Here is a 16,387-nt window from a genome sequence, read left to right as displayed (position 1 = left end):
AGTCTTTATCCGATATTATCGAATCGTTGATACGAATCATGTCAAGAGGGAAAGAGAAAGAACAACGACGCGGTAATAACTCTTTCGATAGTAGTTCCCTTTTTTAGCAGTACTATATTTGTCAATTTAGGTAAACTCGAGAAAATGGCTATTCCGTGCACGATTCGCAAGCTGCAGTAGTAACGTTGGATAAAGGTTTGCCGTAACGGTATATTCCCTGGAAAAAACGAGCGGAGCGTTTCGCTGATCTAGAGCTAATGCATCTTTTCCTCTAACGCGATCCAAAGGTAACTTTTCGCGAGGTCTATTGTTATAAATTTAGCTGGTATCCGCGCTGGAAATTTACCGGCGAGCGTAACTTTGCTAAAACAGCTTCGAGCTATGCTTTTGAATATGCAAAACTCGAAATTTGCAACATTTAAATTACAAACAATTTTCCCCATAAAATTAAATAGTTAATCTCCGTAATCACGATTTAATTAACAGTCGTTCGTATCATTACGCTTTGTTATTTTAGGTTTCTTCGTTATTCAATTATTCACGAAAATCAAACGTATCGGAACGGAGTATGTTTACCGAATTATACCATCGAAATACAGTTTCATTTGTTCGACTCTTTTTACCAAAACATCGTTTGTCAAGTTTAAAAATATATCACGCTTTTAGAACGATTGCTAGAAATTGACAAATATTATAAAAAATAAATAATTAACTTCCACCGTATAATTTAAAGTTATTTCGTTGACCACGTATCTCGGTCGATGTTCAATTACTTTTGCAATTTTCTTCCGTTCTCTCGCGATATTTTCTTTTATCTATTTTCGAACGTGTCGAATAAATTTCATTGCAAACTGGTTTCCTACGTTCTACTATTCTGTTCGATATTGCTTTATATCACATACATATATACGATACCGTGGAAATCACAGAGCCACGCTACTTACTTGCTAAGCGCAGGAGGGCAAAGGAGAAAGATCAGTCGATTGTCCGGCAGACTGGAGCCGTACATAAGGCCGATACATGAATCGGATCCAGATAGACCGTATCTCTTGTAAATGCTTCTGAGGTCGGTCTCTCTGTCCCGATCGCAACAGCCGATCATGACTTCCTTGACGGAGCTCAGGTCCAAAAATCCCTCTTCCAGCGTCACGGAAGCGCAGTCCGTCTGTTGCATGGTATATCTCCCTACTAAACCGGCCGATACCACGTCTTCTGGATTGGCAGTTAGCGAAAAATCTGCAGAAGCTGTACCTCCCAGCTGGGCAGTTTTCAATGGACTCCAGGGTGGCTTTTCCCACACGAAGGTACCGCAAGCGCGATCCACTCGCGCGAATACTAAGGCCGTCCTCGTCGTACCGCCTTCGCAGTCCCAATGCACCAACGTTGTCCCGTGATGCAATACCTGGTGGAATCGAGTTTTCGTATTATATACCATCTAAATATCGTATTATCCGATTAAAAGAAACACGGGAGGAACACGGTAAGAACTTCTTCGTTTATTTTTCCATTTAGACGTCACCCGATGGTTAAGATAGTTGGAAAAAGAAGAAGTTGTTGCTTGGTCCAAGATACAAGCCTGCCAAAAATAGGCGATAGATCTATGAAATTTTATAACTAAGCGTTGAAACGTTCGTTCGATACGGTGCAAAAATACATAATACGATACGCGACATATTTAGTCTCGCGATAGATACAAAAGTAACTTTGGTACGGACGATGAAAGCACATACATACATACATACATACATACATACATGCATATACGTACGTATATGCATATAGGTTAACAGTCAATTTCGAAAATATAGTTTCAAGGAAAATACATTTACGCGATGTATCTCGGATCTTTGCAGTATCGTTAATATTACAAATTTTCCTGTTTCTTTTTACTCGAGTCGTAGAAATGTTCTTTTTGTTGCGTACGAAACAAAATGCTGTAATGAGATTGCAGTTTCTCCAGAAGAGCATTCGGTAAATTGTCGTAGCATCGTGGAATGAAATAACACGCGGACGAATATTCGTACCTGAAAATCATTTAAGCCACAAGAAACTATCGTTTGACAAACGTTTCCTTGTCAATCTTCTTACGGTGGAAATTTTACAAACTTTCGCCAGTCGATCGTCCAGACGTTCGACGACAAGTCCTTCGGTTTCTCTCGCTTTATCGTCTCAGGCGATAATTTCTCGGATCAGTTGATTCGAGAGACGATCGTATTTAAATTATTCGTTGAAAATTCATCAGGGTCGGTATCTCGGCGAAGGAAATGTAACGAAAGCCCGAGGAATCGCCACGAAAATCTCTTCGCGCGATTCCACCGATTATAATCTCTGGCTATTAAATCGTTTTAGCGGTATCTGTGCAGTTGTGGCGCGCCGAGTCGTACTGCGGCGCAACGCGCGGCAAAACCAGCATACATCGTGCCTGTGTTTATAACGCTGATGGAACTTCTAATGCACTTGGAACACCGTTTATGCGGTCGGCCATAAGTGCAGTCTACGCGGACATTTATAAAAGCGTGCGCGGTATGTGAAATTATTTATCTTCGTCGAAGCACGGATAGATTAATCGACGATGCGTTAACACACTACGAGTCAACGACGAATATTCACGACGCATAAACAACGACGTAGAGCCCGGCGTTACGCTCTTCGAATTTAAGTCTCTCGTCCGCTATATTTTTCGTCGCCGTGCCCCGCCGTACCAACGATACGTTTTCACGGATTCGTTGATTTCAAACAAGTAACGCGTCGACGACGTCTATAAAACAAGCGAACGCGAGCGTAAAACTCGAGCGTAAAATTCGGAAATCCCGCTAATCATAGAAACGGGTGATAATTTCTATTAAAACGTACAGTTTTGTAGAAAAATGTACAACGAACGCGAAAAGTAGATGATCTTTAATCGCTAATAAACGTCGTTCGTGAGACGATATTCGAGTTGTTAAGTATAGTACGTCCGATTTCTTGATACGTTGATATACACTACTAATATCACCAAGATCGTTAAATATACACGCGTGTGTAATTTTTGCAATATCGTTACGACGTATGCAAGTATTTATCGGAATTGACGGTATAGATACGAGAGGAAAGATAATCGATTAGATAGGAAGGAAAATTAGCAAAATTAGGAGCATTAGAGTCGCGATTAGAAGCATGAATAATCGAAGGTGCTTAAAATACGAGATGATCGAAATATGAGATTTTCAACTATTTATAACGTTCAGATTTACAAAGTGAATGTTAATGAAGATGAATTCCGAAGATGTAAATTTAGGAATGTGACCGACAAAGTGGATTCAGGACGCTCGAGCTTGTTATAGAAAATTGATTTACGTAATTCTGGAATAGACGAAATGTTCACGTTTTCAAACAACTCGTATAGGTACTTTACGGAGATGGTATGAGTGGAGATAAAAGAGTTATTGTCTAAAAGAGACGCAAGATAGTTGTGTATACGTATGTATAAGTAAATGATTTCGTTAACGTACTAAAATCGAATCGTTAAATATTTTCGAGTAAACTCAGCGCAATAATGATATGCGACGTAAAAATTTTGTATTAATTTTTTAACCTTATTCTCTTATCTTTTTTAATTTGATTAACACTTGGATCGATAAAACTTTTTATTAGTTTTTTCTTCTATATTTACGTAATACAAATTTTTCTGCTTAATAAACGTTCTATCGTAATTCATAAAAGTTCTATCGCAGCAAATGTTAGTAACGAATTTGTTAAAATTAATTACACGACATAGAATCAACGAGTATATCTTCGTACCGCAGTGATCATTTCGAGATGTGTTTTTGTCACTTTTGTTTCTTTTTATAGTAATAAAATACTGATAAAATTCGAAGTAACCATTAATAGTTTTTCGTAGATATTACAAGTTATGAACATATAAAAAGTAGATTTCTATAAGCAACTAATTGATGCGAAGACGTTTCGTACGAACAAGTGACCTGGTTTCGCCCCTCTAACCTCTTCTTTCGACGTCTTCCAACTTTAATCCTTTCCATTTCTAGCTGCTTTCCTCGCTCGCTTCCCGATCTTTGACTCCTTTCGCTCTTTTTCTTTCCTCTCTCCCTCTCTCTCTCTTTTTCTCTCTCTCTCTCTCTCTTCCTCACGAAATATACCTGAGGTAGCACGGTAAAGTTAGTCCCTTTGAAATCCTTTTGAAGTGTGGGAAAACTACGCTGACGACGTCTTTTATCTTAAGCCTGCACCATGTCCAGCAACTACAAAAGTAGCTGGACGTTGAAATATTAATATTTGGAAATCGTCCGAGGATAAGGTCGCATCTCGACTATGTGCGCTTCTTTTCAAGGTTCCTACTGTAGTTTCATCCGTATGCATATGACGCGATGTGACGCGCATAAGTAGCTGGAATTTAGAATACGCGATCGTTTTTATTTTAACGAATCCAAGTAGACGTTTTCTATTCTCTTTGAACAAATAAGCGCTTAATACCGTAAATTAAATTCATTTTCATTCGAAAAGTACGCGTTCAAGTTGTGACATCTTTTTGTTATCAGCGATTCCCGTTTCGTTAAATACTATATTATAGTACTCCCGGATTTTCTTTATTCACGCAATACTTTACACGGAAATGTTTCTATTTCGCCTTACGCTGTGTGATAAATAACATTTTCTTTTCATTTGTAAAATATAACGTTGTATTTTATTTTATATTTACCGTATGTACTAGCGATAGTTCATACAGCGTATGGGTCGCTATATCGATAAACGCGATATCGATAAAATAGAGAGACACGATCAATAAACCTTTTTACAATATAATAATAGAATTCACTGCCGTCGCTTGTTCTATTATCACTGTTTCTATTTTTAGCTAATTTCAGCAAATTGATTTTCCAACTATCGATGATTAAATTATACGATGCAGAGATAAGTGTGCACCGCGTTTCTCAAATAATAGATCGACGACAAATATTTGCATTCTCGAACATCGCGCAAACGTTTCAAGCAATTAAAACGCATTGCGACGTTGATCGAGGATCGAGATAGTCGAGTAACAAAATTAGGAACGTAATACGGCGAAAAGAGGAAAGAAACGGAAACGAACGTCGTACGGAACACGTTCGTTAGGACACAAATCGCAACAAAGTTTACCTGCAAAAGATGCAGATCCATTCCGGAGTGCGGTGCAGCGACAGGAAATAACGCAATCCCATGGTCGAATGTGATCGGTTGTACCGGCTTGTAGGAATCGAGATCGAAATGATAGTCGTTCTCGTCACATTCTTCGGCCATGTAGGTTTGCTCGATCGCGGTCGTATGAATGCTGAGCGTGCGATGAAGCGAGCCAGTCGTCGCGTCTCTGCCTCGAGCATGTTGGTGCTACATGAAAATACGATAACTTCGTGAACATTTGCAAATATTTTGATATCATCGAGCGCGAGCTTTATGGTGTTTCGAATCGTACGTGAAACGGAAGACGTATAATTTTTTAAGCGAAAAGATTTGTTCCTTCTCTTCGGTCGAAACGCGACCAAAATTTGATTCCTCGATTTAATTCTTTCCTAGAGTAACAAAATAATTCTAAATGTACGATTTAAAAAATATAATTATTTCCTTATCGTCAAGATTTCTCGCGTCCCTGGAATCGGATACAAGAGATACGCATTTTCGACTTTTTATAGGGCATCGATAACAGCGTTACGTATAATGGCATTCGAAGCGTGAAATTTATAGCACTAAAAATGCTATGAAATATTTTTCCACGTAAGACTTTATTTTACGATAGTCGTAGACTTTTCCTTTCAGAGACCTGTTTAAGCTTTCTCGATCATTTATAACCACCGAAGAACAGCTTCGAATATATTATTCGCGCGTGTATGTCTAGTAAAGCTATATAAAGATATATTAATATCGATATTGCCTCGATTAATTTGAGATTTATTTCACGGAATCCTGTTCCCACAAAAGGTAGAAGGATGAGACGGCGTACCGAGTTCGCCGCAATTATCAACGCGTATGTCACGCCACGTGATGTCGAGGTGTCGCGTCAGATCAATGGAGAGAAAAAGACGAGCGATCGACGACTTCCGACAGATCCTCCTTTTCCATTTCAACGACGACGTGCCTAATTAAACGTTCACGTTGCGCGCCTGAATATAATTACATATTGATTTTCGCGTATAAATTGCTCCGTACAATTAGAATATACGTATTATATCGACGATTTATCGGGAGAGTGGCACACCTAAAAAATTATGACATCTACGTAACAAGTTGTTTTCATCGAAACCGTTACAGATACAGATATCGATTAGCTGTTTTCTTTCAATTAAATGGAACGGAAGACGGCATAATTTCGATTGTAACAAATTTTATAAGTACGATACCGATATGTACGATGCCGATACGAGCGAAGCTAATATTTGCGAAAGTTTTTTGACGAATGTTTTTAATAAAAGTTCGGAAGTACGATCGAATATTTAACGAAACGATTCTTAACCTGGAATACGTTTATTTTTCAATACCTCGTGAGAAAATTATTCGTTGTTTGAATATAGAAGATAACCGTACAAGCGTTTAGCGTTCGGTGTTCATTCGTACGAACATCGAAGTAGCTACCGCAACTTTTATATGGACAGCAGATAATACACGAGGAAATAATAGAATCGTAATCCGCCTGCGTTCTATATCTATATATTATAATGCCTTATGAAAGATACATTTAACATTCTCTTATTTCGTACGAGTATTACGCTCCACGATCGACTAGATATCGTTGTAAGAAGATTCGATTCTTCTTTTTTTATTATACCCCGTAATAAAGCAAAAGTAAAAAATTATACGTCCGAACATTTATTTTATGAACAACGCAACGCTCGTAATAGAAAGAGATCTTAAAAAGAGACGTAACAGTACCTTAACTATAAACGTTATGTTCGCTTACAATGAACTTTTACTACAGTTTTATAGAACGAAAAAGTATTTTCACGCAAGTTACATCCACATTTAGCGCGTTTTATTCTGTATTTTATCTAAAATATTACTTTTATGCGATGTATATTAACAACATCCACTAAACTATTATCGATCAATTTTAGCCATATCTATAGAATTTTTTCAACAACGTAATATCTTTTTTAAACGCGTGAATACGTTTATGCTTTGTGATATGAAGCTGAAAGTAAATGATCGAGAGGAGAGAAGATTCGTTCATTACTGATCGTTCGAAAAGAATGCTTTAGGAGATTAAAACGCCTTCAAGGTACTTGCGATCGGACATTTTCAAAAGACGATAGAATTTCATAACGTCGTAGAAGGACTATCGCGAAACGAATTTTACCTTATGAAATTCGGCAATTTTCTCGAGAACGGAGCTTGTATCACGGACTGGAGCGTTCTCTTGCTTTTTCAAGGAACTATTCCTCGGATTCCATTCCGTGGGCGATTCGGTGCTGGTATCAATAGCAATTTTTGCCGTTTGCCCCGAAGATGACACGTTTTCGGGCTCGGCAACCTTGCTGCTGCTACGCGGCGACTCGTCGTGGTCCTTGCATTCATGCTGAGACTAAAACGAAAATCAATTCTTTACTTATACGGTTCCTTGTTACGATACTTTTTGTCAATACGATCGTGACGAAACTATAGCTATTAATGTATTCAAAAATTTAACATTCGGACATTTATATCAAATTTTATAGCGTCAAGCAAAGCGTAATTTCCGACTCGTGGCCCGATTTTGTCAAAATTCAAGGCTGCTTGTATATTTTTGAAAAATGAAATACGTAGCTTTCCTATCTAAACCGAGGTACTCGGTGTTTAGATGATTTCAAAGGTCACTCGAGCTATAAATCTTTCGCTACTAAAGCGATTCTGCACATTCCTCATTGTTATCATGCATGCAGAAAAAATGACCCGAAATTATGGCGAAAAAAACGGATCATTTCTTTTGACGTATATCGTGAAGGGTACGTTTCTAAGTTACGAGGGGTTCTGAATTTTGCAGCGTTTTTTTTTTTTGCTTCTTAATATCTGCGATCTTGTAAACCGTACTTATTTCGAAATTTCTAGCCAAACTAAACGGCAATCTGTAATTCGTAGGGACATTCGCGAGAAATACCCTCGGGTGTAAAGCAGCTCGCGATGGCTTCACTCTCAGGCGGACAAGTACCACCAGAACACTGTTCGATCTAATTCTGATTTTAAGTGGAAATTGGGTTTCGGGTAGATTGGATCGGGTTAGAATTTCTTCGAGGGTTTACTTTGTAGCAAAAGCCTCGGAAGTCTCGAGATTAAGGTCACAGAGATGAAAATTTCTTTTTCTCGGCATATTATTTTTAGAATATTTCAAAATTCAAAGCGCGCGTTACGTCGAAATATATCCTTTACGATGTATGCGAAAAGAAAAACGATCCATGCTGCGTAAGCGTTTATCAACTTTAACCGAAATTCATTCCATTCTTGTCTTCGATTATTTCTACCTTATTTGTACGATACTATTTATAATATTTTTTACCCTATACTATACTACACTATAGTTGCTAGTAAATCGTACGAACGTCAGTCGTTGCAATAAAAATAGATAAATGTAAAAAAAATGTAAAGGTACGTACATAATTTGTTATAAACGGGTGTTTCAGAGATCAACGATTAATCTTTGTGGATATATTTTTCCTGTTTGCCCGCCACATTCTATATATTACATTTTTATCGAATAAAGACATTTTAGAAAAAACGAGTATAAAATTTGGATTTTTATGTTCAGCCAAACAATGCAAATGGTTGGTCCGAGTAATAAGTAATAGAAAGTAGTAGAAAAAAAGGTAATCTCCAAATTATAAACACGAATATATTCGCACGAATTTTATCGATTTTAGTAATTACGTAATATTCGTTTCAATTTACTTCTGCATTCTGATATCAAGTATCGTTTGAGCGTGTTTCTTTTATCACTAAATCTTAGAGGATAACGAATCAATTAATAAAAGTTTTCTTTTAAATCGACGTCGAACTATTCTTTAGATCAAAAATTTTATTTTATATATATCGGGTATATCAACGTTAATCCGTTGCGTACTATGATATTTTATACTTATGTGTATGATATCTAAAATTTATATTTCCTTCCTACTTTACACGTCGTTCCTAAACTGAAAATTCGCAACTACTCGAAATTGTACAAGGCATCGTTAAATTGAAAAATCTTGCGTGGAATAACAGACACGCTAATCGACACGAGGCAGGAATTTATTATGTATGTTAGTTATTTTTAATTCGGTGTGCAACTGTTTGAAGCTGTAAATCTATATGGATTAATAATATCTTCGCGGTAATTCAAGAGCGTTATTTTTGCATAGTTACACCTGTAGATATCGTGTGCCAAATGTCCATCAAAATTTCATCAATTTGACCCATTAAAGTGCACTGTTCTATTAGTAGGAGACAGCGCCTTCCTATGGCCGTTTGCACTTTGAATATCGGCAAAGGTATTTGTTGAACGAATAGCGTGGCGAATTCTCTTCGGGAGCAATTTTAACAGAATTTCAACGAACCGTCGTGCAAGCGCTATCGTCGTTTTTCTTAATGTATGGATTTGGGTAACGTAATCGGAGGATTGACATTTTTTTACGTAAAAACGATACAACGGTCTAAAACGCGTACGATTTGCGTTCTAGCCAGAAACCGATAAAATACATATTTAGTGCCTGTTCTATTTTGAATTTGTGGCGGCACTCGACGGCACAAATACCACTCACCACTCGACACTAACTAGTGTCGGACGACGGCAGCGCAGTGGTTAGCGCGCGCCTTAGGTTACGAACGTTCGGGACCCGGGTTCAAAATCTCATAGCTATGTCCTCGATTCGCTCCGAGTACCGAGGCTCGAGATATCATCATCCAGGAGGGCGGTGGATTTTTCTCCATCGTCCGTGAAGCCCGCGGCCGTGAACTGTCTTTCCAGTAAGGAGAACCACAGCACAGCACTATATCTTCTGGGTCGGGCGCGTTATTGGGGGCACGCGGACTACTCGACTGGCCGTAAATGTTTTGTTATTGTTTGCCATTTCGACCGTGCGCTGGGAATCGCGATAATCGAAGTTTCACTATAACTTGGCCCTATAACGCGGTCACCTTCTTTTCACTGAAGATCACGTCGGGGTCACCAATTTGAGGTGGAGAATATCGTCGTGATAATCGCAGTTGCTGGCTGTAGTGCTTCGCTGGCCGTAGAGGCCCGGATAGGTTCTGCTGCGGGGGTACTGCTGTATTTTCTTCTTATTTGAGAATCGTGGAAGAAAAATCGGACCACGGGTGCCGAGATTTGAACCCGTGATCCCGAACGTTCGTAACCTAAGGCGTTAACCACTGCGCTGCCGTCGTCCGACGCTAGTTAATGTCGAGCGGTGGTATTTGCGCTGTCGAGTGCCGTCACAAATTAAAAGCTCCCTGAATTTTATTTCAACGTAACGCGTTTTCGTTTCGTCCATTGCAAAATCGATGAATCGTAGATACAGTTTTCATAGAAATTCTTTGATATTAGTAGTTTTGTTGTAATTTTACTTCGTGAATATTTATTTGCACTGAACGATGAACATTGGCAAACTTTGCGCAACTACAACGTTCCAAATATACACGAGTAGAGTTAGAAAAGCCTATTGCAAAAAAAGATTCTTTCGACGAGATTTTATTACTAATTTCAATAAATACCGCGACTCTTTCTGGCCCTTTCGCGCAATAATTTATTAACCAATGATACGAGTAAGTTGATAATTTAATAGTCGTAGGTTAAAGATATCTCTTTTACAATTTTACAATTTTTACATTGGACAGAATAGTCAAATTTTTCTGTAACATTTGGAATCTCGTACGACGATTGATTCGGCTGCACAAGATGCCGTTGATCATATTTTAACCGTTGAAACGTTAAGGGCCTGTCATAAACTATCAGCCTCAACAGTGACAAGGTGATTACGATAATTCACTAGAATAATGTCAACTCGATCGAGCGTTAGACGAACTATTGACAATGATCGAAGAGAAACACCGGGTTTTGACCAATCGCAGAAAGTTCGTCCTGACAATCGCGACAATACCAGCTGGCACATCTCTATGCAAACACAAAAAGATATCTACGAACTGAATTGTATTGTTTCGAAGCGTTCTCCATGTTCGCCGCACACATATACGCAGTACGTAGATGCATCAGATATTTATTTATTTTACGCATTGTAAAACAGTTTAAATGGAAAGAAATTCTGAACTATCGAGAGTTTGAAAAATCAACGCGCGTTCATTTTTTGGACGGAAATCAAATGCTTTTTCGATCGCTGACAAAATGACCGATGACGGTTATTGGAAATAACGGAAAATCATATCGATAACTCGATAAATTATTCGTAATACGATAGAAGCTATTCCTTTGTAAAAAAAAAAGCAATCCATTTCATTCTCAAACCTTTGCACTCGCCGAAGAAGAAGTACTCCGAATATATTTGATAGCATCTGTCGTATAAAAAAACATTTACGAGAGAATGAAAATTGATTACAATACACGAAAGGATGGTTGACTGTGAAGTGTGATTGATGCGTTTGTGTATTATGGACACTACGTGGCAAACAGAAATAAAAGGATATAAACGAAGAAAAAGGATATTTCACGAATTTCACGAGCCAATCGAGAAATAATCTCGTCGTGACGATTTAGGATAACGCGATGGAGAATGCCTACGTTTATAACGTGTTACTTCTTCCATTTTATTTGTAGATTAATTCAATTTTGGTAATCGCGTTACAAATTCTCGGTGTATTTGAAACAGAAAAGAATTGAACAAAGCAGAGCTCTGTATTAAAAATCTAAATTCACTATATTTCGCTTTCTCTTATAATCGTAAAATAAGTGTAGTAGCGGCAGTAGAATGAAGGTTCTCACGAAGTAGAAGAAGATATCGCGGAAACCTTAAAAGTAGCTTCACCCAGATTGTATGGGAATGACGTCTGCAATTTCAAACTTATTTTGGAAAAGTAATGGAATCGTGTTCGACTCGAGAAGCAGGCGATTTTGCTCGAAAACGTATTCTACGAATTTCTTATCGCGCAAGAGTCGAAAAATACCACGAGTAAATGTAATACGAGTTTCTGAAATTAGCTCGGTCGCATAGGATACTATTCTATGCGATGAAATCCTTCTGGAAAGCTCGTAATATTTGCAAGATGTTTGTGCGTCGAAGCGTAACATCGAATATCGATACGACTAGAAGTATACCGTAAAAACGTGTCTGAAATTTACATCTAAATAAAAAAAAAATATTTTGTTGCAAGCATAAAGATACGAAGAAAAAAGAAGCAAAGAAAAAGCAGAAAAGAAATTAAAGCACGGTAAACAACGTGATCGAACGTTACCGACAAAAACCTTAACAAGGCTGGAAATTGTCAGCAGCATTATGGAACGTATACTTCGTGTTCTTGAAATATCTGCTAACTGCTACTAGACCCTTTAGATTTACAGCTTTTGCTCGGCACCGTTCCGAGGTGACAAACCTCTTTGTCGAAAGAATTAAGGCCGTTGAAACTGAAAATCCAGCATCTTGGGCTTGGTTGCTGTCACGATCAATTTTACGATGTTTACGTAACAATAAGAAAATATATGTACGTATCTTGTTAGGATAAACGAAACTTTCCCTAACACTGTGAAAAAGTTGTCACCTGCTGAATTAATTTTTATGCTAACAAACTTTATATTTCATTTAGAACGAGTCATTTTATTTATGTATTTTGTAATATATTCGAAACAGCAATCTATATTCCCTTTTTATTAAATTATTCTCCCGCTACGAGAATTCTAATACATCATAGATCTTTTACGCGTCATAGCGTTACTTTTTTCTTTCCTATTTTTATTTCTCTTCCGCGTAACGAGTTTGAAATTAATTATTACATAACTTATAACGCGTACAAAATTCATAACATTTTTATCAAAGGGTTCCCGACGATATCCAACGGCACGGGGTTGTATAAAATTGAAAGTTGATATCGATAAGAGACTCGTTACGCGTATAATCGCAATTGTACCAGCGATTTTACTATTTATCAAAGTTGAGAGTTTACCATTGTATCTGTGTACGTAGAACATTACGTAATTTTGATTAACATCGAATGACATTTTATTCGGTAATCGCCAATTACAATACGATCGACGTTTTGACAACTGTTTTGCAACAAAATCGTAGATTGTGTCATCTTTTGTTATTTCGCAAGGTTAGATAACAGCGAGAAATATTCGTTTTACGAGATCTAAAGAAAATCTCGCTGCATAACTTGGGAATATCGACTACAACAGACGCTTGTTAAACTCTAGTCACACTGGTTATTGTTGTTCCACCGGTTCCATCGTAATCTGGAACAAGACTTGTTCGCTCGGTGTTCTAAGACTAATTCGGTTGGTGATCAGAACTAAACTGACTATCTTTAGAAACAACGAAGTTTCGCAAGGGAAGGATCGATACGGATACTGGAAATTGTCGAATCTTCTAAGATAAAGCTTACAGTTTAAGCTTACAGTTTAAACATAATCGTTTAACATAATCGTTTAAGATTACATACGAAAAGTGTGCGTAATATTCTATTCGTAATATCGTTACGAATTTTCCAGACGAATATACGTACAATAGTAGAGATCACAAAATACGAGTCTCGCGTGACTAACCGAAGCGAGTTATCCATAATGATTAATTACACGATGACCACGACTCTATTTATCAAGCTTAATCTACGGAGAATAGACGTAAAAATACTATACCACAAAAATTAGACGTCCACCTTGGAATAATTTCGAGATACTGAGAAAAAAATTAGAAAAAAGAAAAAAAAGAAAAGAATAAATTTGCATTCAAATTGAGATACGTATAATACAGCGCTTGGTGTGTAGTTCCGAGTCTCTTCTCGTGAAAATCAAAAAAGTTCACTTTTGTATAGGTGGTTTATGACGACAGGGCTATTAATTTCCCAAGTACTTTTTAATCGAAGAAAAGTTCAGTAATGAAACTGTGGTAAAACATGCCTTTACAGACTTCCTTATATCTAAGAGTACAGAGTTTTTTTTTAATAAAGGTATAATTTTATTTTACGTCGGTGAAAGTATATCGAACGATATTTTCGCTAATTCAAAATTATTACGAATCGATTAAAAAATTGTTTTAAGCAAAAGAATATCTTACTTTTCCTTTCGTCCCTTTTTAAAACCATTTTTAATATTTACATAATCAGAATTTTCAACGTTTACCAAGTTTCGTTCATATTCCAGCTTACACGTTTAAATTAAAATGTTATGTCATAAAAGATCACGTAACGGATATATAGCCGTTTCAGACGTTGTAATGTCTCGCAAATTATTTTTATTACAGTAGTACGGAAACCTTATAATAATTTCGATAGATGTAATAATACGTAATAACGATAAGTGATGCGTAATAAATGTAATTACGCGACTATAGAGGGCGGCATGTATATTGGTATTTTAGAACACGGAGACACTTGTAATATACTCTCGTTAATTATTAGTTATTAAAAGCGATATATCATTTTGGGTTTGTACGATTACGGTGGTCCAGTGGTTTCAACTTACAATTAGTACGTAAATGTAGCTACGAGAATGCAACGATAGTATTTGTATTAAATTTGTATTACTCGTATATTTGTATCCTGTAAGAAACAATCTCCGCCAATCCTAGTTCTTGCTATCGTCAGAGTCGATAATATTATTTCTCTTTAATACGATCTATTACGACACAATCTGTTCTCGAGTTCGATAGCTGACGATTAGTCGTAGCTCGAGACGAACCTAAACGTCACGATCACGCGCGTCACCATCTCCTTCCGAAGGTCTTTTCTAAAACGTTTCAGTCATTTTTCTTACCTACACCGGGGAAAAAGAATCGCTCGCTCACGAAAGAGGTCTACGTCCTCGTAATAGCGAGTGTGCCGTGACCGAGCTTTATTTCGCTAGACCTAAGAAAAAGAACATTACGAACATGGCAGTGGTTCGAATTAGACGGTACGTCCAACTGTCAAAAGATACGCACGTTTCCACTGTACTCTCATAGAAAGAAGACTAAAAAGAAAACACCCCACTGACCTCATCGAAGAAATAAAATAGTCAAACTTATTTGGCGATCAAACTAGAAAAATCGATCGAATGTCCAGCTGGACCAATTGTAAAGTACAAATTAAATAATAACAAAAAACAAAAAAAAGAAATTTCCACCGTACACGGATCGAAAGAGCCCCAGTCATTGTTCTAACGTAAAATGGGAAGTTTTTTTTATCGTTAGACGAAATTATCAGCGTTGCCTTTAACCACTTTACGGCTTCGTGCACGGCGCCAGCGAAATCTTGCTAAATCACTTTCACGCAAAGAGTGCTACGAGCTTTCGGCATTCGTCGTGTGTACATGCATGTACCTTATGTACATGCGGCCATCGAGTCGTTTCACTCGTATTTATGTAGTATGCGAATCATATTAATCGCGCAACCGGCGTATTTGCACGGAGTTTGAGAAATTCTTGCCTATTGATTATACGAAGCAGTCGGTTATGTCGGGTTTATCATCTTTTAAACGATACGTACTTAATTTCACGAGTTATTGCTCGATGCGTTCGCGTACTTGGAAATAAAGTCAGCGTATCAAGATTTCCGATATCCTTTATGAACCACCGTAAATTAAACGAATTACGTTTTTCATATTTTTTCATTTCTGCGATGAAAGATCCGACAATCTCGTCAGCTATACTTCGCTAGCCTGTTACCGTATCTTCGCCTTGTTATTTTTCCCCGTTCTCGAATAATCGTATAATAAATTTTCCGAACATTTTATATATTTCTCCAACGAAAAATTCGACGAATTCGTAACTCTAAAATCTCGTATAATAAGTTTTTCGAAACAGAGTATATCCGTAGGTGAACTGGGTCGTTGTTGACGATTCGAGCGAAGCTGGGAATTTTCACAGACTTTTCTCCGAACTTTTATTTTTATTGAAAAAAGTTTCAAACATTTGATTTAACGGACGGCCGTATGATGTAGCAAAGGCCTCGACGGGTATCCTAGAATTTGTTCACATTTTTTTGTAACTCTAAGATCGTAAAAATCTGAGGATTCGGCATAAATGAGTTTGCTCGCAGCGTTTGAGAATTGAATTAATATTTGATATCGATTTATAATCGTTCATTCTCAAGTATTTGACGTAATATAGCGGTACACGAAAAATAGATATTGTTGCAATTTGTAGAACTCGTGTCAACAACTACTTTCGTATAAATTAAAAAATTATAGCTATCTATCTAAAAATCATACAAAAACTGTGACATTTAAAATATCTATTCAGATCTATCACATCGCGTGTTAAAAATAACGAAA

General features: G+C 37.3%; 1 protein-coding gene across 6 annotated transcripts in view; it reads right to left on the bottom strand.

Moving 5' to 3' along the window:
* LOC126868011 (1-phosphatidylinositol 4,5-bisphosphate phosphodiesterase epsilon-1-like) overlaps window positions 1-16,387 on the bottom strand; it is a 130,697-nt gene that overhangs the window by 17,792 nt on the left and 96,518 nt on the right. For all 6 annotated transcript variants that reach the window (XM_050623132.1, XM_050623137.1, XM_050623133.1 and 3 more), the window contains 3 exons: window positions 7,322-7,546; window positions 5,134-5,361; window positions 945-1,402 (listed from right to left, as the gene is read on the bottom strand). In XM_050623132.1, coding sequence (XP_050479089.1) covers window positions 945-1,402; window positions 5,134-5,361; window positions 7,322-7,546 — 911 coding nt within the window. The remainder of the gene's footprint in view (window positions 1-944; window positions 1,403-5,133; window positions 5,362-7,321; window positions 7,547-16,387) is intronic.

The sequence above is a fragment of the Bombus huntii genome, chromosome 7, assembly GCF_024542735.1.
Source record: "Bombus huntii isolate Logan2020A chromosome 7, iyBomHunt1.1, whole genome shotgun sequence".
NCBI classification, from domain to species: domain Eukaryota; kingdom Metazoa; phylum Arthropoda; class Insecta; order Hymenoptera; family Apidae; genus Bombus; species Bombus huntii.
Note: the sequence above shows the minus strand (reverse complement) of the source record. Positions and strands in the feature narration are given on the sequence as shown.